Source organism: Hylaeus volcanicus, chromosome 7 (genome assembly GCF_026283585.1).
Source record: "Hylaeus volcanicus isolate JK05 chromosome 7, UHH_iyHylVolc1.0_haploid, whole genome shotgun sequence".
Taxonomy (NCBI): Eukaryota; Metazoa; Arthropoda; class Insecta; order Hymenoptera; family Colletidae; genus Hylaeus; species Hylaeus volcanicus.
In genome coordinates, this window is record NC_071982.1 from 21319931 (window position 1) to 21347844 (window position 27914).

Here is a 27914-nt window from a genome sequence, read left to right on the forward strand (position 1 = left end):
CACGAATAGCGTCGTTAGCACGAGAAACTTGGCACGAAATCCCCAGTCGAACGAAAACGTCAGTCTCTCGAGTGACAATACGAATTCGGACCAATCAGGTGGAATTGTCTGGCCCCACGGGGTGCCCAGGACCGTATACTCCTCTGATTCTTCCTAGAGGACTAGCTCGCGGGGTCTCTCCTTTTCCCACGTTGGCACCCGCCAGTTTTTCGCTCTCTCTCTCTTTCCCTTTCCCCGTCTCTCCGTCCTCGTCTTCCAACGACCTCGATTTCGGTATCGTGAACAAAGCCAATTTCGTGCGTGCAAACTCGAACGGGACGTCATTGCCGACGAGAAGAGAAAAGAAAAAAAAGAAAAAAAAAACAGAACAGCACGAACCCTGTTGTAATGCGTTCGAGTCGTTTAAGGAAGGGCTCCTGGAGCCTCCGTCACTCAACTCCGGGAATGTATAATCAACGAGTTTTCGTCGATCCTCGATCCACCTGACTCGATAACGAACCCGTATCTTCGATTCGTTCGCGGAGAGACGATATCGAGATATATCGAAAACGTATAAAATCCAGGGCGACGTTCACGGATAAACAAAAACGTGGGGTCTTCTGGAGGATGGATGGATTTCTCGGTCCGATACGAATCGAAAAGTCCTTTTCCATTTTGCGGTCCGAGGGATGGTTGTCGAGATACGAGCAGTTGAAGTTCGCGCACGTGGGAAGCCGCCGCGCGATCAGCTGATCGGGAAACATGGCGTCGATAAACTTCGATCGCTCGTATCTAAGTAAGAAAGTTTCGGATCGCAAACCGGTAAAGGACTTTTCCTTTGGGAATCACCCGGTGCTTCGGCCTTGGGCTGCAGAAACAGTTCCGAACGAGATGTTCGACGACTTGCTAACTAATTTTTGAATTTTATCGAGCAATTGGCGCAACGTGACGGTCACGCGTATAGAGGACTCATTCGGTTGGGTTTTCGTTACGGCCGAGAAGACAGGATAACAGGGATAAATAGACGTTTACCGGTCCCTTCCCGTCTACTCTCCGCCGGTTCCTCTATCGTCTTTTCATTCCAGCGTTGGTACGGTTGGTTCGTCCGCGTCGTGTTTCGCGATCCGTGCACGTTCTCGCGTAACGTGCACGTTCACCCCGCCGGTCGAGGAGGCACGTGTGAGTGTATAATGTAGGTTGCTGGCACCTTGATGAAGGGTTCGCGTGACGAGTACCCTCTATCCGCCGGTATCCTGTCTCTCTCTCCGCTGACCTGCTCGTCCACACCTCCTATCCCGAGCGCTGCTTCGCAGTCCACGCTTGCCTACTTAAACTTTGAAAAATACACACGCGAGTCGCGGCCGGCAGACCAACCGTTCTTCGCTGCTCTTCGCCGTTAACTTCGCGGACCGTTGGAAAAAACGTGCGATTCCTTCGCAACGAACGAACAACCATAGCCGCCGCGTAAGAAAACGTATCGTTTGTGGTCAACCGTGGTACTTAACGTAAATAAGGAAGTCCTTCGTACGAGGTCCCCTTCGGATAGATCACGGTAATGGCTGGCATTACGCAAAGCAAGAACCTGGAGGTTGATCGCGCGGAAATTCTTACTTCGAATGACTCGAAACGATACGGAGACGTATAACGTGTAAGCGATACGGTGGTTCGTTTAGAAGGTACGTTCTCAGGGTGCTTCGTAACGCGGGGGAGCTAAATCAACGACGGACAGAGGATACTATTTCGAACTCTGGAGAATTAAAGCAAAAGGTTAAAGGTCTCTCGATCGTCTCCCCATCTCGTCTCAGTCCCGTCGCGTGATCATCGAATAATTTAGCAGGTTCCAGAAACCGCGTCTCCGTTCTCGAAATCGTCGAAAATCTACTCGCCGCGGTTAAAGTGCCGCGGCATAATAATTATAACGGCAACGGCAGCTGCTGCGGGCACGACAAAGTCGTTAGCTCGGCAAACATTTAAGTAACTCTGATGACCGTGTTCGGATCGCTATAATATCCACCGCTTCCGTAATCCATTTGTGCGAGCCCTCTCCTCGGGGCTGATGGCCTATCCGACATTTCTCTACCCCTGAAACGCCTACGGGCTGATTCGCCCAATTCTACCGCCCCAAAACTGATGGCTCTGCCACGACACGGGCAAACAACGACGCTCTCGTTATTCGTTACTTACTTATCCGGAGGCGGGGGAATTATTACGTCCCCCTCGATGATACTTAACGCTCGTTCGCAAGAATTTTGTTTACGCAACGAACGGTTCACGAGGAATTTACGATGGTCTGGTTAGGTGAATCACCCGGTATACCCTGCTCGTGCCACGGGGAAACAGATGTAGAAATACGCGTGTGTACGCACGGGTACGGGTGGTTTCGAGGCTGTTCGGGGTGGCTTGGGGTCGAGGTGTTCCTACGATTATGGGCTCGTTAGCCACGGACCATGGAGGGCCTGTTTGTTTCTGGCTAATTTGACAGGGAAATACAGTGTAACGAGGAAAACAGGGGACAGGGTGGGGCGAGCCAGATGGGAAAACGATTCTTCGTTTTCTCGATGCTCGACGATCGGTCCTCGCGTTTTCATTTTATCGCGTCGCGCCTCGTTTCCCTATAATTCGCGTTTAATTCGCGCGTCGGGATTTATTATAGACCGGGAATTGTGCGCTGGACCGCGTAAAATTAAATAAAAACGTCAACGGAGTGCTATTTCACCGATGGCCGGTTTCGCTTCGCAGACCTTACCTGAAATCGACGAAATCCCTTTCCCAGAATGCTGAACTTAAAATCCACGTTTCAGTTACTTTTAACGCGCAGCGCGAGCCAGAGGGGACTGCCTAAATTGGTTTTGGAGAACGACTCGAGACAAATTGACTCGTTCGTCGTGATTTTCGCTAAAGATAAAGGGTCGCCGCTGCCGCAACCCAGGATACAGAGGGGTGGTTAGAAACGTAACGCGAACTAGGGACGTACAAGTATCGGGGGTATACTCGATGGACTTGCTATCGATGCTTAATAGCGGTTTGAATGTATTCCCACTTATCCTTGATACAGGGGAGGCGACCCTCCGCGACGGGTAATTTCCTCGATGATATATTGCGCCACGTTCGGTGTTTACTACAAATTTGTGTAGACAGGGGAGCGTGGAACGAGTTTACAAAAACGCGGATACGAGCTTTACTGGTGGCCACTGCTCTTGGAGGAGAATTCTATACAATGTCTGACGCGGTTTTAATCTTCACCAGTCGGATGTGTTAAATGTGTTAAACGAATGGCAAATAGTGGTAATAAAATGGTCAATTTTATAAAGTGAAAGCATCTTTTCGATCTATTATTTTAACAGCGACATTCGCTTCTGTGATTGACTTATTCTGTGAATATCTCGCGATCTCAAAAAGGTGCGCCACAGCTGACTGGTTAATAACCTAAAAGTTTCTCACATTTACGTCCAGCTTCTCACCGCGAAACACGTAACTAAAGACTGGCCGTGTAAAAATTCATCGCGCGTTGGCAAACATTCACCCGAACCACAGCGGTCGAGGCTCCTCGGTCTAACAAGATCCGCGTTGAAAGATCGCGGTTTTCGTGGAGCGTTTCTCCACGGATCATCGCCATTCCCCCCCGACGCTGGAAGGAAAGTCGGAAGCTCGTTCATCCGTGAATCGATCCTTGCGGTCGGTGACTTTGAAACGATTGCTGCATTTGCGGTCTCGAATGCGCTCGAAACGATTGGTCGTCGATCGATGAACGCGCACGATTTGTTGCGTTCCGTGCGGCTTTCGACGCAATCGTTAAGGGGGCGCGATACATCCGATTAGGCAAAAAATAGGTCCCCTCGGAATATTTTTAGCAAAGTAACCTTTCGAGATCCGTGCCACTCGTACAAATTTTAGGCGGGCTGGAAAGTAACGTCGTTTTTTTTTTTTACATTAAATTCAAATAAATTTTTAATAAATTCCTATCGGCAGGGACAGCCTTTCGATAAAAATCAATGAGCCGACGAGCGACGAACAAGTATATAAAATTGAAAAAACGATGTTACTTTCCAGACCACTTAATATTATAATTATCAGAAAAAGTATGTCTGCCAAATTTGATATTTATTCGTTCACTTGTTCTTTTTTCTTTTTATTCGTGGAAATGATGTAACTTCTAGCTTTCAAAAGGCTCCCGAGTTCGCGGCTCGATGGTCGAATAATTATCCAGCGATTGGTTCCTTTGTAACGTCGAGCGATATCGCCACGTTTACCATCGTTCTCTCGAGAAACAGAATACTCGGTCGGAGAGGAGCAGAAAAAGAGAGAACGGAGCGTTACAATGGTACGGTCCCGGAGATCCTCCAGGTCAAGATAGCAATGAGTCCGCATATTTGGCTCGACAAAAAGAATTGATAGCCGGAGGTGTGCCGCGCGAATGCCGTCAGAAGAAAGAAAATACCCACATAAATGGCAAAGTTGATGATGCGACACGAGCAATCCTCGTGGCCTAACATACGCGATCCGAACGCGACGATGTACCTAGCACGAGCGGAAACGGTCCGAATCCTCAACGAGAACGCCTCGTACCCGGTCGATTCGGTCTGAATTCTTTTGTCTTCGGTCGTTGGAACTGACTCTTCCTCCTTCGATTCCTTCTTCGATTCCTCCTCTCTCGTTTCTTCCTCTGATATCTCCGCCAACTTGTCCTCGTCTGCGATTCTCTGACGTTCCTCGTCAGCCAGATCTTCGGACATGGTCGACACGTCTCGGTAGCCCTGCTCTCTTTCGTGGTGTACATCTTTCCCAAACACCGCGGCGAGGTCTTCTTGACACAGCCTCATCCGGATGCACGGGGGGAGTTCCTCCAGGAGGGTTAAGACATTCTGGAGGCAGGTCTTTCGACAGGACTTGTTCCGCGGATTGCACGGTCCAGGACATTCCGGTCGGTTCATTTCGAAGCGCGGATGCGAGACCAGCTTTTCCTCTATCTACGAGAAACCTGCAAGTTTCGGAGTTGGGGAGTATCGTGGTTGGACATTTTTTTTCATGACGAGATAATTCTATTTATCAACCCCTTGGCCACCGTGGGCGCTTATAGTAACGTCTTGTCAATATTAAATTCGTGATATTTATACTGATTCGGTTCAAAGAAATAAATATCGTTTTAACGTAACGAAACACAATTTTTCGATCATTGAAATATATTTTCAGAAAAATGCCGTCCGGTACAACCGGTGCGTGTCAAAGTCTGCCCGTCGTCAAAGGGTTAAATTAACCGAGGAAATGTCCTGTAGCAAGAATGACTCGACGTAGAAAAATATGTTTTCCTTGTTTGAAATTTGTGCTCGGATAAGAATTTTGTTCGTACTGCTCGGAGCCAGTCGAAGGTTCGTCGCCGAATTTCGAAGGCAATTTCGCGGTTGTTCTTGGAGAATCGGTCCCAGAGAAAGGTAGAAAGGGAGAGAGAGCACGGCGAAGCCGTAGGAAAGTCGGTGTGCCCGGGCACATCGACGTCAACGAGGACGCGCATCTGCCGGCGCGTGCGCCTCGACGCTCGAGGTGTTGAAAAGTTGACTGCATATAACGAGGTTCAAGGGTGACTCGCTCGTAACGAAGCTTGAAAGGCCTGCGGGCGCTCCTTTCAATCAAACTGACTAGTTAGACGCGCCTCTGCATTGGATTCTAACTCGAGAACTCACCACGGATCCAACGAATCGGTCATTCCAGGAACGTCCCGACTCGTCACGGCTACGCTTCGAGTTCTTTCTTTATTTTTTTTTTAGGAACACGTATGGGCTGGGTTAACGACGTCCGCGGATATTGCACGCGAGCATCGTTCTTGTTGCGTTCGCAATGTTGCTCGGCGTCGCTTCTCGGCTAGGTTAAACGTCAAATGTTCTATTCGCTCGGCGGTACAGCGGCCAACTTCAACCATTTTTCGATATTCGCAACTGGCGACCGGAATTATCCACTGTAGCGTTGGTCCGACGTTTATAGTCGCGGAAGGATTTCGCTTCTCGATAGAGACTTTTGAATGGCTGATTCCAATCTCGGGGACTCGCTGTGTCTACTTGAATCATACGATCGAATAAAAAATATTCGTTCTCTATTTTTTCAGGCGGATGTTCCCTACCTGCCGCGTGTCATTCAGCGGCTTGAAGTCGGAGGGCAGGTACGCGGTGCTGATGGACATCGTGCCAGTAGACAACAAGCGATACCGGTACGCGTACCACAGAAGCTGTTGGCTGGTCGCTGGCAAAGCGGATCCTCCGGCGCCGGCGCGGCTCTACGTGCACCCGGACTCTCCGTTCACCGGGGACCAGCTACGAAAGCAGGTGGTCTCGTTCGAGAAGGTCAAGCTGACCAACAACGACATGGACAAGCACGGCCAGGTAAGAAATCTCGTCACGCGTCCCAGCGGCGACCGTACGCGCGATCGGTCGTTCGTGCACCCTCGTAAAACGAGCATGTGGGTCAAATATCGATCACCGGGAACAATCTATCCTACTCCGTTTCGAACGGCCGCGTTTCGTACGTTTACGACCACGAAATTCAAAGAAACCTCGGCCCACGCCAGCTCGCAAAAGCCGCGACCCTCGGCCAACGAGTCGACGTTCGCGTCGGAAGAGTCCTGGGAAATTCGAGGCGATCCGAACGACGCTGTTCGATCGCGAATTCTGTACGCAAGGACGTAAAACTCGGTTCGGGTCGATACGAAACGCGAGTTACCCGCAGGATGTTTCGCGGCAACTGGCGCGGAACGTTCCCACAAACGCGTGCCCTACTAATCCTGTTGATAGCTCTGTGAAATTCGATAACAGCAAAGGTAAAATGCGGACGACAGGGAGGGGGACGAGGGGGACAGGAACGACGAAAGGAGTCAGCGTGGAAACGGTAGCGACACCATTAACGAACCCGCACGCGAGCGTAATTAAGCGGTAAAATGGGAAAAAGAGGAGAAGAGACCCCCGGAAGGTTTTAGCACGCGCGCGGAAAGATTGGTTTGTCATCGATCGGTCGACACGACGACGGAATATTACGTTTCACGGGCCTGGCAGCTTCGACGCCCACGATTAACGAGCGGTGTCGATGATAACCACGCCTACGTGTCCCCGGTAACGCCGGCGTATCCGTTTTACGAGGCCATTTTCGGTGCGCCGGAACGTCCGAAATCTCGTCAACGACGTCGTCCCCGACGACGCCAAGGTGAGCGAAACGGCGCGATTCCGCGCCGTGAAAAACGACACTGTAATCCGCGAGCATTGTCGACGTCGTTGGCATCGGTCGTTCGTTAAGTCGTCCCGCCTTATTTTCGACAAACTTACGCGCGCGCCGCCGCGCTCGAATCGCCCGGCTGACGGGGAAACGCGCGGATGTGTGAATTTACCGATAAATAACGCGGCTCGCGACGGATCCCCTTCGAATTTCGCAGACCTTCGCCGAACGACTGCACAACACGGCTCGCTGCGGTTTTACCTGACCGTGAATACCTCAGTCTTCTACAGGGTCCATCACAAGTCGAGAGAGGCGTGGACCACGTACCGCGACCCACGGTTTCTCCGATAACGAGTCTTTGAAAATCTTTGCCGTGTAGACATTTTTGCGGGAATGCACGTAAAACTCGCGGAGAACGCAACAACGGTCCGCGGCGATAACTCTTACCGATTGTTCTTGGTGGTTGTCTTATTTTTCAAACGTGAGAAAAATTGATCTGTGTCCATCCTGAAATTCTCACGTAATATGAATCGAAAGTAAACAAGCAGCAAGTGGAATTAAAAGATCCGCGATTTGGCTCCTGGCGGATAAGGCGTCAAAAACTCGTGTCCTTGTTCGAACGGAATTCGAGTCCGTTTCTTTCTTGGCCGTTGAAATATCTCGCGGCCACGGGAACTTAGCGTCGTAAAAAGTGCAACTCTATGGCGAAAAGAGAGTAGTAACGCGGGAAAAGAGCGTAGACATACCGAGAGAGGAGAGACGCGACGCAAGGATCGCGCGAGCCGTCCACTCGCGGACTGGCCATAATGTTAGGAGCATTATAGGCGGTTGGTGGTGGTATCGTAGGTGGTTGTGTATAGTAGGCACGACGGCGTGCCTATAAGCTAATAAATTGAATGGATGTTTGCCCGGAGCTTTTGTCATGATGATCACGAGTAGCCCACGCCTGGCCCGTTGAGCACCTTTTGAATCTCTTCTCCGCAGCCTCTTCCCGTCTCTCGCTAGCCAGCCCTCCGCGTCGAGATTCCGCGGGGCTCTCCTCGACGAGGACTTATCTTGATAAAAACTTTGAGTAAAACATAACTCTCCCAGAAAAACGATCCGTTGCCTCTTTGACGCCTTACCTGCCAGGAGCCGAATCGCGAACCTTTTAATTCCAGTTGCTGGTTGTTTACTTTCGATTTATATTGCGCGAGGAGATCAACAGATATTCCATTGAATTGTCCAGCGTGTTTATTACAAGTGCGTCTATCGGTTATTAAACTGTTCGATCTAGCGGGCATAGGGAACGAGCAACTATACTTTGTTCTCGCAGCATATCCGCGATTCGAATCGTATTTTGCTCGTTTCTGCCGCTTACAGCTCGTTTATCCGCTTTCCGTTCCGTTTCCACGTGATATATCGCCGGCAGACGTTTACAAGTTCGCGTCGAGCCTGAAAGCTGCTCGACGATGTTTCCTCGTCGTCCACTCGGAACGATCGCTGTTGCGCACCGGACGAACGGTGCACAGTACCGTCGAGTTCGTCCTACCGTAATTAGACGCTCGTTACCGCCTACTCCCGGCGCCAAGTAATGTCTCCGGACGACGCGCGTCTACCTTGCGCGCAAGTGGCCCTAAGGTGTCGCTTCGCGAGGTTTTCGTGCGAGAAATTCGTCTCTTTCGTTTCCTTCGACGCTTTTAGTCGAGCTATTCGAGTCGTTAGAGTGCCTAGAGAGGTTGGATTTAACTGGAGTAGAAGAGCTCGATGTACCTGGAGAGGTGCGCGAGGAACACCGGCGCATAAAGAAGGATAGGTAGGCGAATATACACGTGAAGAACCAGCGAAAGGAAGCTCGAGGGGCAGAGAGAGAAAGAGAGAGAGAGAGAGAGAGACGGGGCGGAGGGGGAGGGATGAAAGAAAGAAAAGGAGAAAAAGCTAGGCAGGCGAGTGTCGAGGCGAGGAACAGACACACCGGTTAAAAGCAGTCGTGCCGAGCGGAGCCGGAGCTGGAGCCAGGGAGAGCCACGCAACGCCAGTCAACTCAACTCGACGACTCAAGTGGTAGGGAACATTCCTTCGCTACGGCCACTATTTCATCGTTTCGTATGACGCGATATTATAAGACCCCCGCCTGCGTGCTGGCTACTACACGGTGGTCCAAAAGCAACCATCCACCTGCGACCGCGTCGAGTCCTCTTTCTCCCGCGATACCTGCGGGGAGGCGCAGGTTTCACGCGCGCTCCTTCTCTCGCGATTCTCACCGGATGCTCTCGACCGCTGGAATCTCGGGATCGACCAACGTTTTTTCTACTCTTAAATCCGAATTAAGTCGAAACGCGGCGCGAACGTTCTCTCCGACCGAGAACAGCGACGCGATTTTTGGGACGACGGCGACACCGACTCAAGGAGGACCGCGAGATCAAGTTTAATTCGACCAGCCTCGAGTTCGGGCCCTCCTCTCCGCGACCGGCATTCTTATCGGGATACAAATCTCGAATAACGAGGAAAGGACGAGTAACTTTTTCTTCGTCACCGAACTCGAACTCGAACTCGAATCGCGGAATTTGCGAGCGCTATCGAGGTAACGATATCCTCCGGGGATTCGCTGCAATCGAGGATCCGCTGTGCTACTTGTCAATTACGTTCGTCGCGAGTTGGTGGCTTTGTCATGGAAATTAAATGCGAACGCGGCGGTCGCCGATCCTTCCATTCGTTTTTCTCTTTATTCGGCCGTCGGGAGCGAAAATAAGAAACGTCGTAATAAAATTCCCGCGGCTCTGGTCTCGCTGTACGCGCGCACCTGACGTTTCCGTTCCGAATATAACGGGGGGAAAAAACCGATTTCTTTTCGTTCGCGGAACGCAAACCGTGCGTGGCATTACCGACAATGTACCGTGACTGACTCATCGCGGAGAGGAGAACATATCGAACGGCGGTGGCTAGGCGAGTCGAGAAGGAAAAGCCTGGAATCAAGGGATATTAATAATTTCTTAACGCGGCGCACTTGTAGCGCCGTAGGTGCCCCGAGGCTTTGGTCGACCATAATATTGAGATTAAAAATGATTTATGATTCGTCGAGCCGAGCTGGATGGCGGACATTCAATTGAGATTTACGGTGTAATTGACTAAACGGCGGAGACGAAAGCGCGACGAATGCGAGAATCGATTCGATGAAACGCGAATCTCGTTGTTATCTGCGTGTATATATGGCATTTTATCGCCAACAGTGGAGTCTCTCGTATCCGAATACTCTGATATCTGTGCGATCTACTACTCGAATGTCTCCCAGGATCGGATACCTTCTCGCGCGGTGATCGTTCATCGTTCGCTAAGAGCTCGCCAAGTTACGACTTTTTCCACCTAATCGTTGAGGAAGTTGTCTCTACCCTGCGTAGAATGTCGGGACGTCGCGATAAAGGCATGCTAGATGAAATCACTCGGAGCAAAAGTGAGCGTGCGTTCGAGCGACGCACGATCAACTATGAAAAACTTGGCCATCGAAGCTTTTACTTCAACGATAGATGACGCGCGATGATTGGCGGTAGATAGGGTGGAAAAATTCACCGAGCCTCCATAAATCACTTTTAATCTTTTATCGATGCCGGTAGCGCTTCCAAGTCCACGTCGCTCGCGGAACAGGCAGTTGGTTAATTGCGTTCGATAATTGTGTCGAAGAAAATATCGATATCTGGATTTTCTATCCCCTGAAGAGTAAACGCCTCCCTCGAATTCGGAACGAAACGCGCTGGCGAGCGCCGGTTCTCACGATCACGAGCGGAATGTCCTTTAGCCCGACGCTGGGTATTAAGTTTCGTGTCTCGGCTTCCTGTAGGAATACCTGAGCGAGTCGCGACGCGAGGGGTTGATAAATTAAACGAAAATTTATGCGGATGCGTTCGTATACTCGCGCGTGCATTACATCCCTGCGAATAATTCGCATACGCCGACCATGGCGACGATAAGAGTTAAAAACCCCGCTCGCGCAGGTACGATATAGAAACTCGCGTCTGAACGAAGAAATCTCGAAACGATATCGCGAAATACTCGAGTAGAATCGAAAACTGTGAAACGAACCACGAGAAGAATCGTTCGACTTGGCGGCTGTTCGCGGAGAGGTGCTCGAAAGAATAAGTTGGAAAGATGACACCATCGAGACGACGATCCTTAAAAATATTCGAAAGAAGAGGAATCGGAAAAGGATGTCGTGCTTTGGTTAGCTGGTGCTCACGTGGGACTTTGGAGGTGGGTTGTGTGTGCGTTCGGTGGCATCCACACGAACGGGACCGAACAGAGTAGAGCAAATTGGAGTTCTGACAGGTTGCAGTGGGGTGTCCCACCATCCAACGGCGCAGAGAAAACGGATAGGGGCACCCCGGGATCCCAGACACCTATAATCGTGCGGGCATAAAGTTCCCCGCTCGGAAACCTACGGTCCGGTCCACGGGACCCGCGTACTCGTTATCCGGACACGAATTAAATTCGAGACTTCGTTTCCTTTTTCTCCTCCGCCGAGAACAATCTCCTACTCGAAGGACATTCCGACGGTGCCGCGTACCGTCGGAAATAGAATTTCCATCGTTCGCGCCGGAGTTGGGCGTAATTTTATTCGGACGATTCCGCGGCTCCGGTTCTATAATTAATTTTATATTTATATGCGCAGGGAGCTGTCTATCCTGTCATTCGAAACGGTTATCTAGTCGGTCGCCAGTTAAGTTGTCAGTTGCTTTGCTCCAATTGCGACTAAAACGCGGACAGCGAAAAAATCTCGACCATTAAATGTCAACAGGATCCTTAACGTGACCTTTCCTTCCAGAAGGACGTCGACCCGATACATGCCTGCTGTAAATGCGGAACGATTAAAAAATTATATTCGAATTAAATTCTTAATCCTCGTGGAAGGACGTCAGCCGTAACTGGGTTAAGGAAGACTAGCTACGAGCGTGCTAAAAATGATAACCACGCTGTGTACACAGGAATGTTAACAACTCTGACCGCCACCGTAATGTCCTATATAACAATGACGCATAATTTTAATTGGGAAGCGCGTATCTAGGTGCGATAAATTACGCTCCTACTTTCCGAACGGAACCAAGCTTAGTCGAAAGCGTTAAAATACAATGTGCTGGACTATGTCTACGACGCGTATTATCCAAAAATTTATGAGACGTTGCGCAATCGAAAGTCACGTTCGAGCCTTGGTACCGTTGAATAGTGAAAAATATGATACATCTGCTCGAAGCCAGACTCTGTCGAATCTAAATATTAAACAGTTAGTCTGACACGTTCACGCCGGGGCGCTGCTGTGAGCCACCGGTGGTACACGCTTGGATTCATTCGTTTATTTAATGCGCGTAACTTATTATACAAAGTTGTTGCACTACTGCTTACTTATTACTAGCTCGTTTCCATTCTTCTTATCATCTTACGTGACTCCTGCATTATTTTAATACTGTTTGCGGTATCTCTTACTTCTCATCTATCTCTTCCCTGTAGCTCGGGTACCTCGGGGTTGCTAAGCCCTTACTGTACCTACCAACACCGCTACAGCCCCTGAGGGCGTCCACGCCTGCGTGAACGTGTTAAACAGAAATAAAGAAACGACTCGGGCTAATTTCGCATCGAACCCTTCCCGCATCGAGTCGCTAATCTTCGAAAAATTGGTAGGAGTGGACGGTAGGCGATCGACCGGCGATATTCGAGAGATGGAAATTTCGTTGACCTCGGCTCGCCACGCTCGGATGGAGCGCGGTTGATTTTGAGAGAGGCTGTAGACTTGACGGGGAGCCACGAATTTAAAGCGCGCCCGTTCGAAATCAATGAAGTGGCGTCGAACACCTCGACGAGCCGAGCCCAATTACGCCTTTTGACCGGTTAATTGATACGTCTATAATTCGTAGTCCTTGCGTAATTACGTGGTTACGTTCCGGACACCTGCGAGGACGCCGACGGTTCGCGTTAACGACTGTCTCCGAGCGAGGGAATTAAGGGCCGCGTCGAAACTATCTGCAAACACTTTTATCGCATTTTTATGGCGCGTATCTCTCTGAAAAATAAACGGAGATTCATCTCGATCGAGATTCGAAAAAATATCTATACGAAATATTCACCCGACCGACAATAAATGCAACGAAGCGAACGTAAATATTAACGCGCCCGTTAATATTCCCGACGAGAGTTTAGACGGGATGAGCGTAAACGCGCGGAGACAACGTTAACTATAATAATCGGTGACGCGAGGATATCGATAACGGTAACAGTAAATAGTCGCATAAACGAGCACCGCGAAAGAAGACGGCACGGCTGCCGTCGGATATTAATTTCACGGTATAATCTCGCGTTATAAAAATAAATTATGGCCGGGGAACGAGCGGTCGCTGCTGCCGGATTAAGTAACAAAACGTTATCCGGGGACGTTTCCATCCGGAGTGACCGTGGACAGTGGCGTACTAGACGAACGAGACGTCCACCCAAGGGCCCCGACGATCGATGCTTGAAAAATTCATGACTCTTTTCTATTTATTCTGACCTCGGTAGATTTCGTACCTAACGGAGCTTCAACTTGGAGCTCTCACCTAAAACTGAGCCACTCAACAATTCCACATTCCCCAAACCAGATACAATTTTGGATCGCTTTGTCATCTCGACAAATTTAAAAACTATCCTCCATCGTCTTTAAAATTCCATTTCGCGTTGGGCCCCACGAAGGAATACCGCTCCCCTGGTCGTCGAAGATCCGTTCGATCGACAAGTAAGTATCGATCGCAGCCGACGGACCGAGAAAAACGGCTATAAATCCAGCGTGTAATGCCGCTATCAACGTGTATTACATAGACGCCGCGTTGTTTGATGTATCGCTGAATGCAAATTGTACGCATCCAACGATGAGAGTCGATTGAGCTCGGTTCTCGATTACGAGCGCTGCTCCGAGTGCTCGAACTGCTATTTACCGCTATAATTTCGATTTGCCAGGGAACGGCGCGAACGTACGCGTAAGTGCGAGAACATGCGCGAGTCCTAACAAGCGAAATATGCTCACAACCGCCGCGATGATGTCGCGTTATAGCTTTGCGAAAATAAACGTATCGAGTCACCTTTATTGGGACAACTTCCGTAATTTATTTCAAATGTTTCGCGTACAAATTTGATAGCCTACTAATTTGATAGCCTACTAATTTTTCGATAGGGACCAAAGTAAAAGCTTTAGATAGTTTAACGTGGCCGGCGCGGTTCAGGCGGCGCTACGGAACGAAAAGAGAAGAATTGAGACGTTTAGTTAATTATCGAATGACGCGATAACGACACGTTGTCGCTTCGCGCGATATTCGAATGTGTCGTGCGCCCGGTTTTCGTTTATTTTGCGACGACACGGTAGTATATTCGTGTCGGAGGATGCCTCGCCGCGTGTTAACGCGCGATCCCAGCCGCAGATATCGGAGATATATTTTCATGCGATAATCTTGTCGCTAATAAAAATCGCATTTAATAACGCTTTCCCAAGGATGCACGATGCGCCGTAAGTTTCGTAACGATCCCCGACTTTAATAACGCTGCCGAAAGACCGATAACGCTCGCGTCTCGACGGAACCGTGACCGATAAAGAACGCGTACGCGTCGAATATCTCTTTTAGCGATAATTGCGTCGACGCAATCAGCGAGGTAAAGGCAATTACGGACACCTCGGATAGTTTTATACACGGCGCAACTCGACACGCACGTATACCCTGCGTTATTTAAAGGTGGTCCTATTGGCAGAGTAAGTCTCTATGCTAATCTATGGAAATACGCTTCTCGCCTTGGCACGAAAATTTCGTGTACGAAAAGGAACGCGCGCTTCCTCGTTCCACGGCGTGGCCAACGGACAACGAAATAAGTTATCCGATTGGATACGTTCACGACAGGTTTATCGGGTGGGCATATCGGACGCGATTGTGAGCGTGCCTGTAGGTGCAAGAGGTGTTGTTCGAGCGTGTGCTGCGGCTTCTCGAGTTCCGAGGAACACGATGGATCCGGTCGTGCGAACGAGACTTTTAAGCTCGGTTCGAACTCGGTTCTTCGCGATCAAGCAGCTCCGAATTGGTCACGAACCGTCCTTTTACCACCCGTGTCCGTTCCCCGGTTTCGACTCTGACGCTCCACGGCCGTTTTCGTGTATCGTTAGCTTCGAATAAAATCGTTTCGATGGCAGACCGGGAAAGCGACATTTTGGATGGACGACCCGATCTGTGGGATATACTATTTCAGTTGCTCTATGGGTTCTGCTGGGAAGGTGATTTAAAACTTGAATAATTACATGCTAATATAATACAAGGATGCAAAATATTACAGGTGCGCTCGCGTGTAGGTTACGCGATCACGTGGCATTAGCTTCCATTGTGCTTAATAACATAAGGAAGAGCAGTTTCTAAATGTCACCCATTACGTCGCGAGATTGGCAATATTTAGCCTTTTATACAGTGCTCTTTCGCACAACCTTTCTCTTAGATCAGGGCTTCTTAAATGTTTTTTCATTCACGACTCCGTTTATGATTGTGACCTTTTTCGCAACCCCCCCCCCCCCCCCCCCAAAAAATAAAGATATGTAAATATTTTGTGACGATTTGTTGATTAGGTAACGATATATATAAATACGAAGAAATGTAGTTTTAGAATTTGTTTGAAAACAAATTCAATGCAAAAAAAAAAGATGCAACAAAGAGAGAAGAACAACCCATTGGGATTTTAGCACACGACCGCGAAACTATCGATTCGTGTCAGATCGAGGGAAAGATGACGTGTACGCGTCCGTGTCTCGCGTTCGCGGCAAGAGAAGTTGACGCGCGGCAAACGTTATTTCTATGCGGGTGAATTCGCAGGAGCGAGCGAGCAGTTCGCACGAAAGTCGCAATTGTGTCGTGAAATGGCAAGGTTCGAGCAACATTAAAGTATTCAGTGGATTTACACGCGCGCGTTATGCGATATCCGCGCGAGAAACTTGTTTCATCGTGGCACATTGTTTCGGACGGGAAATCGATACGCAACTTCTCCTCTCGCTCCATCGACTATAGCCGCACGTACCTTGGCTCGATGTTCGAGCACGGTGTACAATGGGAATAATAGAGTCCATGTTAAAACTTTCGATCGCGAGATTCGCGCTGGGCGAACCGACGTTAACGCTTTAGGGGTGGGGCAAGAAGCCGGCCGGAAAATTGGGAGCCCACCATAAGGGCCATCGTGTAATTGGAACCTAAACGAAACCATTCGAATCCTACTCCCAAGACCGACACGAAGGAATTTGATGTTTCCGATAAAAATGTTTCGCGGAATAAATAAGTATGTCCGATCGACGTATCGATGTCGAATCGAAAGCTCGCGTGAACGATCCTGCGTTGATTAATTCCGTTGGAATTATCCGCAAGTACCTGTTGCGAAATGGAACGATTATAAAACGAAGTCACGTCCGGCTGAATGCAATGCAAATCGGCGATGTTATTTTCGTTCCGTTATCGATTACTAGATAAGGAATGATAAGTGGCCAAGAACGAGACTTATAGCCCATCGTCACCTGTTAACCGTTCGAACCGCGAACAGGATTTATATACGTCGGCTGGCAGTTATTTCCGTGACTTTAATTAAGATTACATAAATCATCGCGTGGCACCGCGGCTTCAAACTTTCTCGTTTTCTATTTTCAGATCGTCCTGAACTCGATGCATCGATACCAACCGAGGATACATTTGGTCCGTTGTCGGCAGACGGACGACAACAATCTTCACATAACCGATCTTCAAAAGGAGGAGCACAAGACCTTCATATTCCCCGAGGCGATTTTCACCGCGGTGACCGCCTATCAGAATCAGTTGGTGAGTGGAAACGATGATCGCCTCTCTCTCTCTCTCTCTCTCCCTCTCGCGTTCGCGCGGAAACTCGACTAATTTTCTGATCGAGTGCACGACGATAACGCGACCGGAGAAACCGCGATACGAAACGCGGCTGTTATCGCGGAATTAGTCGAGTTTCTCGGTTACAAATGCGCATGCAAACGCGACGCGATTACCAAAGGTGTACCGATCGTTTTGCAGATAACAAAGTTGAAGATCGACAGCAACCCGTTCGCCAAGGGATTTCGAGACTCGTCCAGGCTCACGGACTTCGATCGGTACGTACAACACGTCTCGCAGACCCGTATATCAACCCTTCTTATTTCTCGAACCGCTTGTTCGCGAGTACCGAAACGGAAAATTTGATTTGCGCGTGCAAGTAGGAGGCTCGAGCCCTAATTTCCGTCGCGACAAAGTTATGGAACTTTGTAGCGCGGCGACTTTCCTGCGGCATTGTAAATTCCACCGGTAGCGAGGGATACTAATTTATTCAAAAAATTGTTCGTTTCCGCTCGGGTCGGACTTCTCGGCGTGCACAAGTAGCAGGTTTCGAGCGCCAGGCCGCGCGCCGAGTGAAGCGATCATTACCCGCCATTATAACGTCGGCACCTTAATCATAACGCCGCGCCGAATTATCGCGCGATCTCTTAGATTCTCGTTAAAAGTGGAAATTTATACAACGCTAAATGTCGAAGGAAAGGTACATTTTGATCCTGAATAAGCGTGCGCACATACGGCCGATTCCGCAGTTATCCGCGATCATCTATCTACATGAATGACGATGCACCTGCTCGCTAGCTCGCTCGCTCGCCGTGTGTCCTCTCTCGTCTGCGTTTACGACCGGGGCGTATACACGCGTGACAGAAAAGAATTTTTTTCCACGCTTGTGTGCGCGTTGCGTCAAAGGATTATCGTTAACGGCGACAAAGTAACGCTCCGATAGGTAGCGACTCCATTAATCTTAGCAGATGGATGCTACCTCATTATCAGCCTCTATATTCCCCGAGAAATAATCGCGTTCGATTAATTGCGATTGACGGTGGGTTAACGCGAGTGTCTTTCGCTCGACGATAAGCAATCTCCATTAACGAACCAAACAACGACCTTCTATTCGGTGCTGATCGTTTAAAAATCCGTCTGAAAACGTTCCACTGAATAAACTGGGAAACGGAGTTTATAGGCAGACGTACGTACATCTAACGAGGGTTCTTCCAATAATTCATGCTAATTGGCTACTCGAGGAATGCCCATAGAATTGTTAAGCTTCCACTTAAAATATAAGAAATTATCGAACGTTTCTGCGATCCGTCGTTCGAGTCTCTAATTCATTACCGAAGTGGATCTATGGAAACCTACGCCGTTCGCGAAATACTGCGGTAATCAACGATTAATCGACGAAAGATTCTCTGTAGGAGATTACCCAGTCGTTTAATTTCAATTAGCATGTACCAACGGTGGCTACTCGGGCGCAAATACGCCCACTAAATCGTTTAACGCACGATCCCGGCGATCTCCTGTTCGCGAGTCAAGGTTTTATGCAAATGCCCCGGCGTGTACACGGAGCGTGTGTCGGGGAATCGATAACGGCAACTCAATAAAGTCGTCTTCCGTTGGGTCTCGTGCTTTCGACTCGCGAAAACGATATCTAACTCGAACAGCGGTCGCGTGTATTTTTATACCCGCGTGAATTTTCTCGTTGTCGCCATCGATCGTGCATCGCGGGTCGGTCCGAACCGGTCGGTGACGTATTCAACGAATTCTGAGTTTCGGAGGTGATCCGTAAGGATAGCGACTATCATCGTACCGGAGAAACGAGGACTCGCTCCGAGTAAAAAATAATTGCCTCGATATGCCTTAAAAATGACAAAGGCGTGTACTTATATTTACCGTCGCTAGACTATCTCCCGTCGAACACCTGCTCGCGAGTACAAGCAGGACATTTAAGTAATTTGTTCCCTCGTAAATGAGCAATAATTAAGAAATTTCGCTGCCGTTGAAACCGTCCCCGTCTAATTAAAAATGCCATTACCGGTACTCCGGGACACGCATCGTTATCGCGTCCCAGATTTCAGGCGAGCGTCGATATAAAGGGTTGCGTGTCCTGGAAATTGGTAACGATATCGATACTTGATCCCCGTCGATACTTAACGTCAGCCTAGATTCACTTCGAAAGTCGTCTGGTTGTTGATTCATTTTGGGCCGAATTTTCGGAACCGTCGATGTTCGTTTTCGTGGGCAGCGCGTTAGGCCCGGCGCGCGGTAATCACGTGCTAATCGGAGGCGTGTCGAGACTCGGCCGAAAAGTCCTTTCCTCGAGAGGGCCACCCGACGCGATCTCTCCAACGCGATTCCCAGAATCGTGGGGCGTGTTCCGAGCTTTTCAACGTTACTCCTCAAACGCACAAACCGACGTAACGTTCACGTGTTCGCGGCGAAAGAGCCGTTTCGTGGCTGTCTAGCGAAGAGACTCGTTTCGAAACCGAAGGGTCAGTGTCGCGGGTCGTTGTTTGCCCAGCGTAAATTCGTCTCGCGGCGGATAGACGCGACGTTACGGTCGTCGATCGACCACTTTAATGACACGGCAGTTTGGCGAGCAGACGCGCGATCGTCTCGAAATCGCTGGACGTTCTACCGCGACCCTCCTCAAATCAGCACCTGCCTAACCGTGATCACGAAAAATCTTGCCGCGTCATTCCGCATCGGTCGACCTGCTGCCGTCGCAACTCGCGACCCATGCTCTCGACTCTCGCGATCGTCGGACTTTTGAATGCTCTGCGTAAGGAAGAAAGAGGATAGGTTTCAGAGTGTTCGGGTCTCGATAGGATCGGTACCCAGAGATCGTGGACCATCGGTTTCGGCAGGCTCCGTATCATGGGCGTCGAGGTACGCACCGAGATGGGCGAAGAACACCTGCCGCACCGAAATCAGATTTTTCCCCCGTAGCTGTTGACTTCCAAGACTTGCCAGCTTCGCCGGCGCTTTCTTGCCTCGTTCGACCGGCCCACGTACACGGAAACTTGGGCCCGTCGACTTCGGACGCCGCACCCCGTATACGGGGCGTCGAGGCAATTTCGAGTTTCTCGCGGCAGCTGGCCGTAAATTTGGAGCTGCGAGGCGAGACCGCGTTTTTTATAAACGGTTCTTAAATTTTCGCAGTTACCGTAATATCTTTATAACAACGATTTCGGGGCTTTTTGCAGGGCCACGTATGCGAACGCGGACGTGATGATGGTCGGGCAGCGGAGAAAGAAGTCCGGGGGAGGAGGATCGTTGCGCGAGATAGAGAAAGGGATAGGGCGAGGGCGAGGGGGATGCCGAGGGTGTGAGAAGGAGGTTTGAAAGGGAAGAGGGGGAGAAAGGGCCGGAGGGGCATCTATCTATCAGCGGCGGCGTGAAGTGGGCGGGAGCATGCGCCGTATTGCCCCGTGCGGCCGCTCTCTCATTAACTCGGGACGCCGCCAGAGCCGCATCCGTGCAGCCAAACACGACTGCCGTAACCGCTGGAGCCGCGCTGCTTCCCTTCCGTTCCCTCCTGGCCGACCGATTCCGGACCGTTTTCTGCGATCTCGCACGCCCTCTTATCGCGCTCGGTGCGTCTCGGAGTTCTCGAGTGTCGCGCCGATCATCGATCCGCGATTCGATGCGATTTCGATAGCCCTCGATCGCTTCGAACCCGCCCACGCCCGGGTGCCCGTGCTCGGTGCTCTTCTATCCACTGGTCTCTCTCTGTCCTCCGCGAAAAGTATCGGGTGCTTGCAGCCACCTGGATACGATGCTTCTGTCGTTCTAGGTGTGCTTCGAGCGCTCGTCTCTGTGGATCCTCGATTCTTAATCGGGAGGTTACTTTCCAACCTCTGTGCGACTTTTCTGCTTTCTTCGAGTTTCCAGTCTGTAGATTTGGTTAGGCCGGTGTCCGCGAATTCCTCCCGGACGCGACGGAACCGACGGTCGTCGCTTGCCGAAAGTGGAAAGGACGAGAGGACGCGCGGTCTGGAGGGACAGAAGGGAAAGAGAGCGATTCCACGTTCTCTCCGCTGGTTCCGGAGGGCAAGGAGGGCAGGGCATTCATCTATATTAGCTTCGAGAGCGGACGGCCTGTCATTACCGCTGCCGCTCTGGCCTTCTTCTTCCTCCTTTTCCCCTCGCAAACTCTCTGCCCCGTCCACTCGGATCCTCTCTCTTGCTCGTTTCTCGAGCGTCCTCGAGCGAGGATCGTGGTGCAGCTCTTTTCTTCGTTTCGCGTTCACCGAAGGAACTTGGACATTTCCAACTACTTTGACCTCGACGAGTCCTGCTTCACCTCTGCGACAAACTGCGTGGGATCCTCGGAGAGGAAGCTTTTCGAACGCCTCGGAAGAAGTTGACGAAGAGAAAGCGGAGCGCACCTCCGACTCCTACCTAGTCCCTACGCCTGTTATCGCGACGATTCCCGCGCGATGGAAGGACGCTACTACGCGCGCGAGTCCCGAGTCGGAGAGGACCGTAGCCGCCGACATCGAAAGTCCTCGGTTCGCTCTGGCCCATTAGTCAGCCGCGTTACCAAAACCGCCGGGATGGATAGACGAGGACGGCGAGTCCGCGAAGAAGAAAAACGAGGGGGTGGGCGAGGATTCGACGGACGAAAGAGCAAAACGAAGCCGAGATGAAGGGTAGGAGAAGCGTTCGGTGGCTGGAGAACGCCACGGAGCTAATAACCGCCGTTTAAAACGCAAAAACAAAGGTCTCGCCGTGCATCATCGGGACTTTAGTGGCGGCGGCGGCGGTCAGGGGGAGAAAGAAGAAGAGGGAATATAAAGGGGTGGCGGTGAAACGTTGGACGCCGTACCAGCCAGCCCTGGCGCGCGTATATCGGCTAAGCCAGCCGCTGGTTGGATAGCCATCCAACGCGTCAGGGTCATTACCGGATCATTACCTTCCATATCTACCGTGCGACGACGATGATGGCCCGGCAGAGTCGAGCCGAGTCGACTTCGCAGAAGGCGCGCTCCGAAGCGACCGTGGTCCCCACTCACACTTGCTCCTCTGCTCGCGGTACGCTCGGTTCCACGTACACGAGCGTCGAAAGAGGGGCCCCGGCGCGGAGTCGCGTCGGTGTGAGAGCCGTGCACACCGAGGCGGCTCGATCGCGCGTCGGCCTGCTAGGCGGCAGCCGGGTAAATTACAGGCTCGACCATATTTTGTGTTGTTTTGTTGTTTTTCAACGCGCCGAAAGGAAATGAGCGAGCAAACGCGTCACGCCACCCCGAACCTGCTAATTTCTATTCATATTTTATGGCTATTAATTTCTTCACTGTTACACTCGCTCTTTCTCTGCCCCCTTTCTCCCTTTCTTTCGACCATCCCCCTCCACCCTCCCGGTGCCCGATCCTCTGCTTCTTCACCATCGGCTTCTTTCGAATCTTCTTACCCGTATTTCGGTGCGATCGGTCGTTTCTCATTTACCGTTCCCTTTTTTCGTTTTGCCCGCCGTACGTCCTACAGGGGGTTGTCGAGCCCCGAGATCTTCGACAAACCCTTCTCGAGAATTTTTACGCGTTTCGGCTAGCCACGCGGATCTCGCGGATACGGAGCGTCTAGATCGCTGGTCGACGCGTTTAAAATTTTCATAGCTGGCTCTCCCTTTATGCATCGATCCTCTGGTCGCTGTTGCGATTCCCCGGTCCCCCCGAGCGCGACAATTCCATTTCAACGAGACTTTTCCACGCATGTTGCGCGAGGACATTAATTTTCAGTCGATCGATGGTCGACGAACTCTAACGGCGCGTAGGACGCAAAGAGGCGGGCCTCATCGATAGCGAACGGCCGGCTATTTACTATTCCGAACGCAGAAACGTCGACCGTTGAAATATTTATTTCGCACTTGTCCATTAGTCGTCCGTTGAAAGCGTTTTTTTTTTTTTTCGTGAAACGCACGTACCGTCGATAAGACCCCATCCGTCTCGTTGTTCACGGGATATGCGTGCGAGAGAAACCGGCGCGAGTCGTACGAAGCCGCATCGCTCGATGGACTACCTTCGGCCATCAGTGGGGTGTAACCTATTATTATCTACCACTTACCTAATGCCTTGTGTCAGCCCCGGGGTAGGCGGAGAATAACAGGCTCCCCATACGATGGAATCCCCTCCGTGCTAATATCGCGAGCCCCGAACGACCGTTTCACCAAACCACTCTCCGCCGGACCTGGAAAACTCCACGATTCCATTTTTCCTGCAGGACCTTTCCTACGGAACGTCTGCCTGCCGGGACCCGAGGCACGGAAATCCTCGCCACCTGGAATTCAATCAATACACCTTTACGTGGATGTTATCGTGGTCAACGCATTACAGCTAAAAAGAAATACTATACACGCGATACAGATTTTCGATGGTGCAATCTCGATTTCGATTCGAAACGGGCCGCGATCGTTTTTTCACCCTGGAATCGCGCGCTGTTAAGGAGGCTCGCGGAGACATCGTCTAACGACGGTGTTCGGGCAAATGCGTCCAACCGTCCCATTAATTTGATCGCGAATTAGTTTTATCGGGATCGGTTCAAGCACTGGTCGATATCTAAGAAGAGGGCCCAATTGCAAGGGCGGGGAAACGTTTATCCTTTTATTGTTCGTATTAGTCCAGCCAACGAGTACGAAGCAAGGACAGAGTTGCGGAAAATACGGGATATCGGATGGCAATTTGCGCAGATCGATGGCGGTGGAAAAGCGTGCAACGACGGTGGACACCTTCGAAGGGTTACGGCGGTGGCCCGTAATTAGTACGTTTCGAGCGTAACCGCGCCATTACGAGGGAAAACTCGGCAGACTCGGCTCGTCGGATCGACGAGGAATATTTATTGCACGGTGTAACGATTACAGGAGGCCCTGCATAGCGCGAATAGTAATAGGCGACCGCCTCGGGCTGACTTTACCGTCCCGGCGAACCACTGTAATTAGGCCTTTTATTGTCTGTACATAAGGAAGCTTTATGAAAACATTAAGGATATAATTCAAGGCTGGGAGGCCACGGCGCGTCGTGAGTTGCAGTCAGGGTTAATGCATAGAGACTCTGGGTGCTGCGTCATTTCCGTTTTACGCATACAGGTGCAACTCGTGCCGCGCGCGCGCGCGCGCACGATCCTCGCCGTCCGCTTCACCTTCGTCTATCGCGCGTAATTCGATTTCCGGACTCATTCCTCGAGTTACGATTAAGTAATTATCGGCGGGCCTAGGGCGATGCTTCGATCTCACCCTACCGAGTGATTTCGCGTCGTGGACCAAGTATCTGTTGAACGGAATTACGAAAACTGTATTTCTTTCAGTGTTTATCGCGATTTAAAAAAACATATGGATGTTTGTTGCGTCGCGAACATGGACGAAAGATCCACGGATTCCGGCGATGAAATTTGGACCGGGACGATCGATCGGGCGGAATCGACGTATCGTACGTATCGACTAATAGAGTTTGGGGCGTTTGACAGCGATATTTCAGAAGAGGCAGAAGAGGAATGGCCGCGGACGCGGCGGTGTGTGGTCCGGCACGTTCGAGCGGACGGCGATTAGCCCCGGGCCCCCCTAATCCCTCGGTTCTTTCAGCCAGGGCTCGTTTCTTCGGGCCCTCTCGAGCTCTTCCTTCCTTCCGCTCTGCCTTCTGGCTTCTCTTCTCTACACGGATTTCCTCCGAGTAACTCGTCGCCCACAAATCGTGTAATTGATATTTTTCGAGCTAAATCTCCGACGCGGCGTGAAAATAGCTTCAACGTGGCGAGGCCCGGGAGCAACTTTAGAAGGCGTTAAGCGGTAGGGTCGAGTGGTAACCGAGACGCGCCAACTGCACACACCGCATCCATTGTTCCTTCCTCGCTCTTTATTTCGCTTGTGTACCTTTCCTTTTTATTCCTCGGATCGGCCTTTTTATTCCCCTCTTTGCGTCGTCGCTGCTTCTTCGGTGCCTCCGTCTTGCTTTGGTTTCCACGGCCTGGGTTCGTCTCAGATTCGTCGGATCCTCGCTACAGTATCGTGAGACGGGTTTCAGGATGAATATACATAAATGAACACGAATCCCTACTAAAACGACTCCATTTCGAAAGTGGCCGCGAGATCGTTTGGGTTGGCTACCCCTGATCTAGAAGCTCTACCACCGATGTAGTAAATTCTAGCGTCCCAGGGAAGAGGTTAAGGTCGACCTACGCCTAGCCAGCGTGGACAGCCGAGATTTTCGAAATAGGAGCTCCTCTGTTGTTCCGAAGAGACCCGATCCCACCCGCGTAGCTACCCGAGAAAACGATCTCGATGGACGGTCGCAGTTCGGTATTCGGTAGTCTCTGCGAAGTCGAGTCAAGTGGACGAAAGAAAACCTGATACCCGGCAGCTCATCGGATAATTTCACCGCGGCCCAAACGACGATGATACCTCCTATCGATCATCCGGTTCCTCGAAAGCCAGAGAAACCTCGGGATCTAGAGGTTCCCTTTCACGAGTGCCATTCGACGCCGGTTTCGAGTGAATCGTCTACTTGGGATATTAAATTTCAATAAATCCAGTGTCCCAGGACGTTCAATTTTTCTGTTGATAATTTTAAAAACGAGCGCGAGGTCGGCTACAGTATTTGCATAGTACACAGGATATCGTCGTGGTTGTGCCACGCTAAATCCATAGGTCTACCAATTTCACAATACTCGAGAATGTTCCATTTTAAATGGCCGCGAAACTCTAAAGACCCCTGAATATCGAAAGTCGTCCTCGTCCGCGATCGTTGGTCGGCCAACAACCAAGTCTTAATAATTAAGATGGTCTCGGCAATAATCGCACGGTGTTTACGCACCACTCCCGCGCTTAATCACGAAAGTAGGAAATGACGATGCAACGTGTCCGCGCCGCCACGCAATGATACCACCGCCGTACCATTAATTATCGCGAATATCACGCGAACCGCCACGAACGAGACAAAACGCGCGTTCTCATCCACGGCTCGGCCAATAATTCGCTCGTTAGCGTTCCTGCCAATACCGTCGAGGGATCGCCGTCGTCCGCCGTACAATCGCCGATAATTAACCCTAATTAAGCTCGCGTCTAATGCACCAAATCATCCATCACGTTAATCCGTCGCCGGGACGGGCTTCTCCGAGGATATCGATTCGAGAAAACGTCGTCTTAATTACCGGCGTGTGCCTTCCTCTCTCCTTCGATTGTCTCTCTCTATCCGCGGCGGGTACATCATCGATTCATTCTCTATTAAATGCCACTCGATGCCGATAACGTCCATCTTCGCGGCCGATCGGACGGACGAGCCTAACCCTGTCCCGATCGACTTCATCCTTACATCTCGCAACATACTTATTCGCGACCGTTTTCGTTACTACTTATCATCGACAGGATCAGCTCTTCGAACTTATCCGAGTACGCTTGTACTTGTAACGCGGCGTAGAGATAACCATTGAAAACGGTAAACGTTTTAAGATGCTCGCAAAAAAATTGTCGAAGAGACTAAAGAACGTTCGGTTGGATTGTTTCAGGGACCCTATGGAGCTGATGGAGCAGCAACTGGTCCGATGCGGAGTGGCGCCAGTCAGGCTGTACGAGCACCTCGCGATGTCGTCGCCAGCCGCAGCGGCTGCGGCAGCGGCAGCCGCGGCCGCGGCTCTCGGTGCACAACAGCAGCAGCAACAGCAACAACACCACCAGCAGTCGCAGCAGCAACAATCCCAGCACGAGAACCCGTCGCACGCGTTGCCCCCGTGGATGACGCCGTCGACGGCCCTCCTCTACGGCACCGTCGGCCAAACGCACCCCGGAACCAGGCCTACCACCGGCTCTTCGTCCCCTTACCCTGCCGTGGCGGCCACAGCGCCCTTTCCTTACCCCGCTGCCCTACCCTGGCCCTGGCAGCCGCCACCCGTTGCCATGATTTCGCGGAGATCCTCGCCTCCCACCGCCACGGGCCCTTCCTTGAGGTACACCCCGTATCCCCCACCTGCGAGCACACCTCCACCCCTGAGGGTTCGCCCTTCCACCCCCAATTAGCGTCCACCCTCGAAACTTCACCGTTCGTAACCTCGTCGTACCTCTTTCTTCGCGCTCGAAGCCGCGAGTAGACTCGTCGTAAGTTTCGTGTCGGTACTTCGGAGGTTTTTCTGGAAATGCTTTGAATTTTTCCGTCAGAACTTGCGACGAGGAAAAAAGGAAGACGCAGCCAAAGAAAATTTCCTCGGACTCTAGGAATCGCTCAGGGGTTCGCAGCTCCTTGCAGTAGGTGTCGTATCGTATCGTCTTTCTTTGAACGGGGAATTCGGCTGGTTGGCCAACGCGCTCCGAATTCGTCGACGATCCTCGTCACGGCTCGGTACCGAGCGTTTCGTTCGCGTTGGAGGAGAGAAACCTCCTTCGAAATTCTCGGCGCTCCGTCGAGCCTTACTTACGTTAGTTTTAGGGAAATGGCCCGTACTTGTTCGCTCTGTGTCCGCGTAATGTAACCGTAGACCCTTACGATTCGAGACTCGGGAAAGGAGAGGGTCTCCCTCTGGAAATCAGCGAAACTCTTTATCCGAATGAAAAACCTCCAACAGCGAGCCGAAAACAAATGTTGGATCCGGTACCCTTTTAGGAAAACTTCGAATTGCAACGATAACTTTGCAATTACGTCCCCATAATTATAAAAGTGGTCAAAGTCCTACATTTCTTGAAAAAAAAAAATTACATTGAATCGATTTAATTTAAAATAATTTTGTGTGAAATAACTGATAAACATGTTTTTTTTTTTTTTTTAAATTTTGACTTGGATCACTTTCGTAATTAAGGGCTCGTACCGTCGTTCGATTTCTTAACATACAAGTTCATCTGTGAATATTTATTATATTTAATTGTAATGGAATAAAAAGTTGTCTGCGTAAATAATTCAGGTAATATACGTTTAATTAATCGCCCTCTTTTTT

The 27914-nt window shown here is 50.7% G+C and overlaps 1 protein-coding gene across 1 annotated transcript in view; it reads left to right on the top strand.

Moving 5' to 3' along the window:
• The window catches only part of LOC128879823 (T-box transcription factor TBX20-like), a 39192-nt gene extending 11533 nt beyond the window's left edge, over positions 1-27659 (top strand). Inside the window, exons 3-6 of the mRNA XM_054129333.1 lie at positions 6077-6350; positions 16827-16994; positions 17214-17290; positions 26499-27659. Coding sequence (XP_053985308.1) covers positions 6077-6350; positions 16827-16994; positions 17214-17290; positions 26499-27006 — 1027 coding nt within the window. The 3' untranslated portion in view covers positions 27007-27659. The remainder of the gene's footprint in view (positions 1-6076; positions 6351-16826; positions 16995-17213; positions 17291-26498) is intronic.
• The last annotated feature ends 255 nt before the right edge of the window (positions 27660-27914 follow it).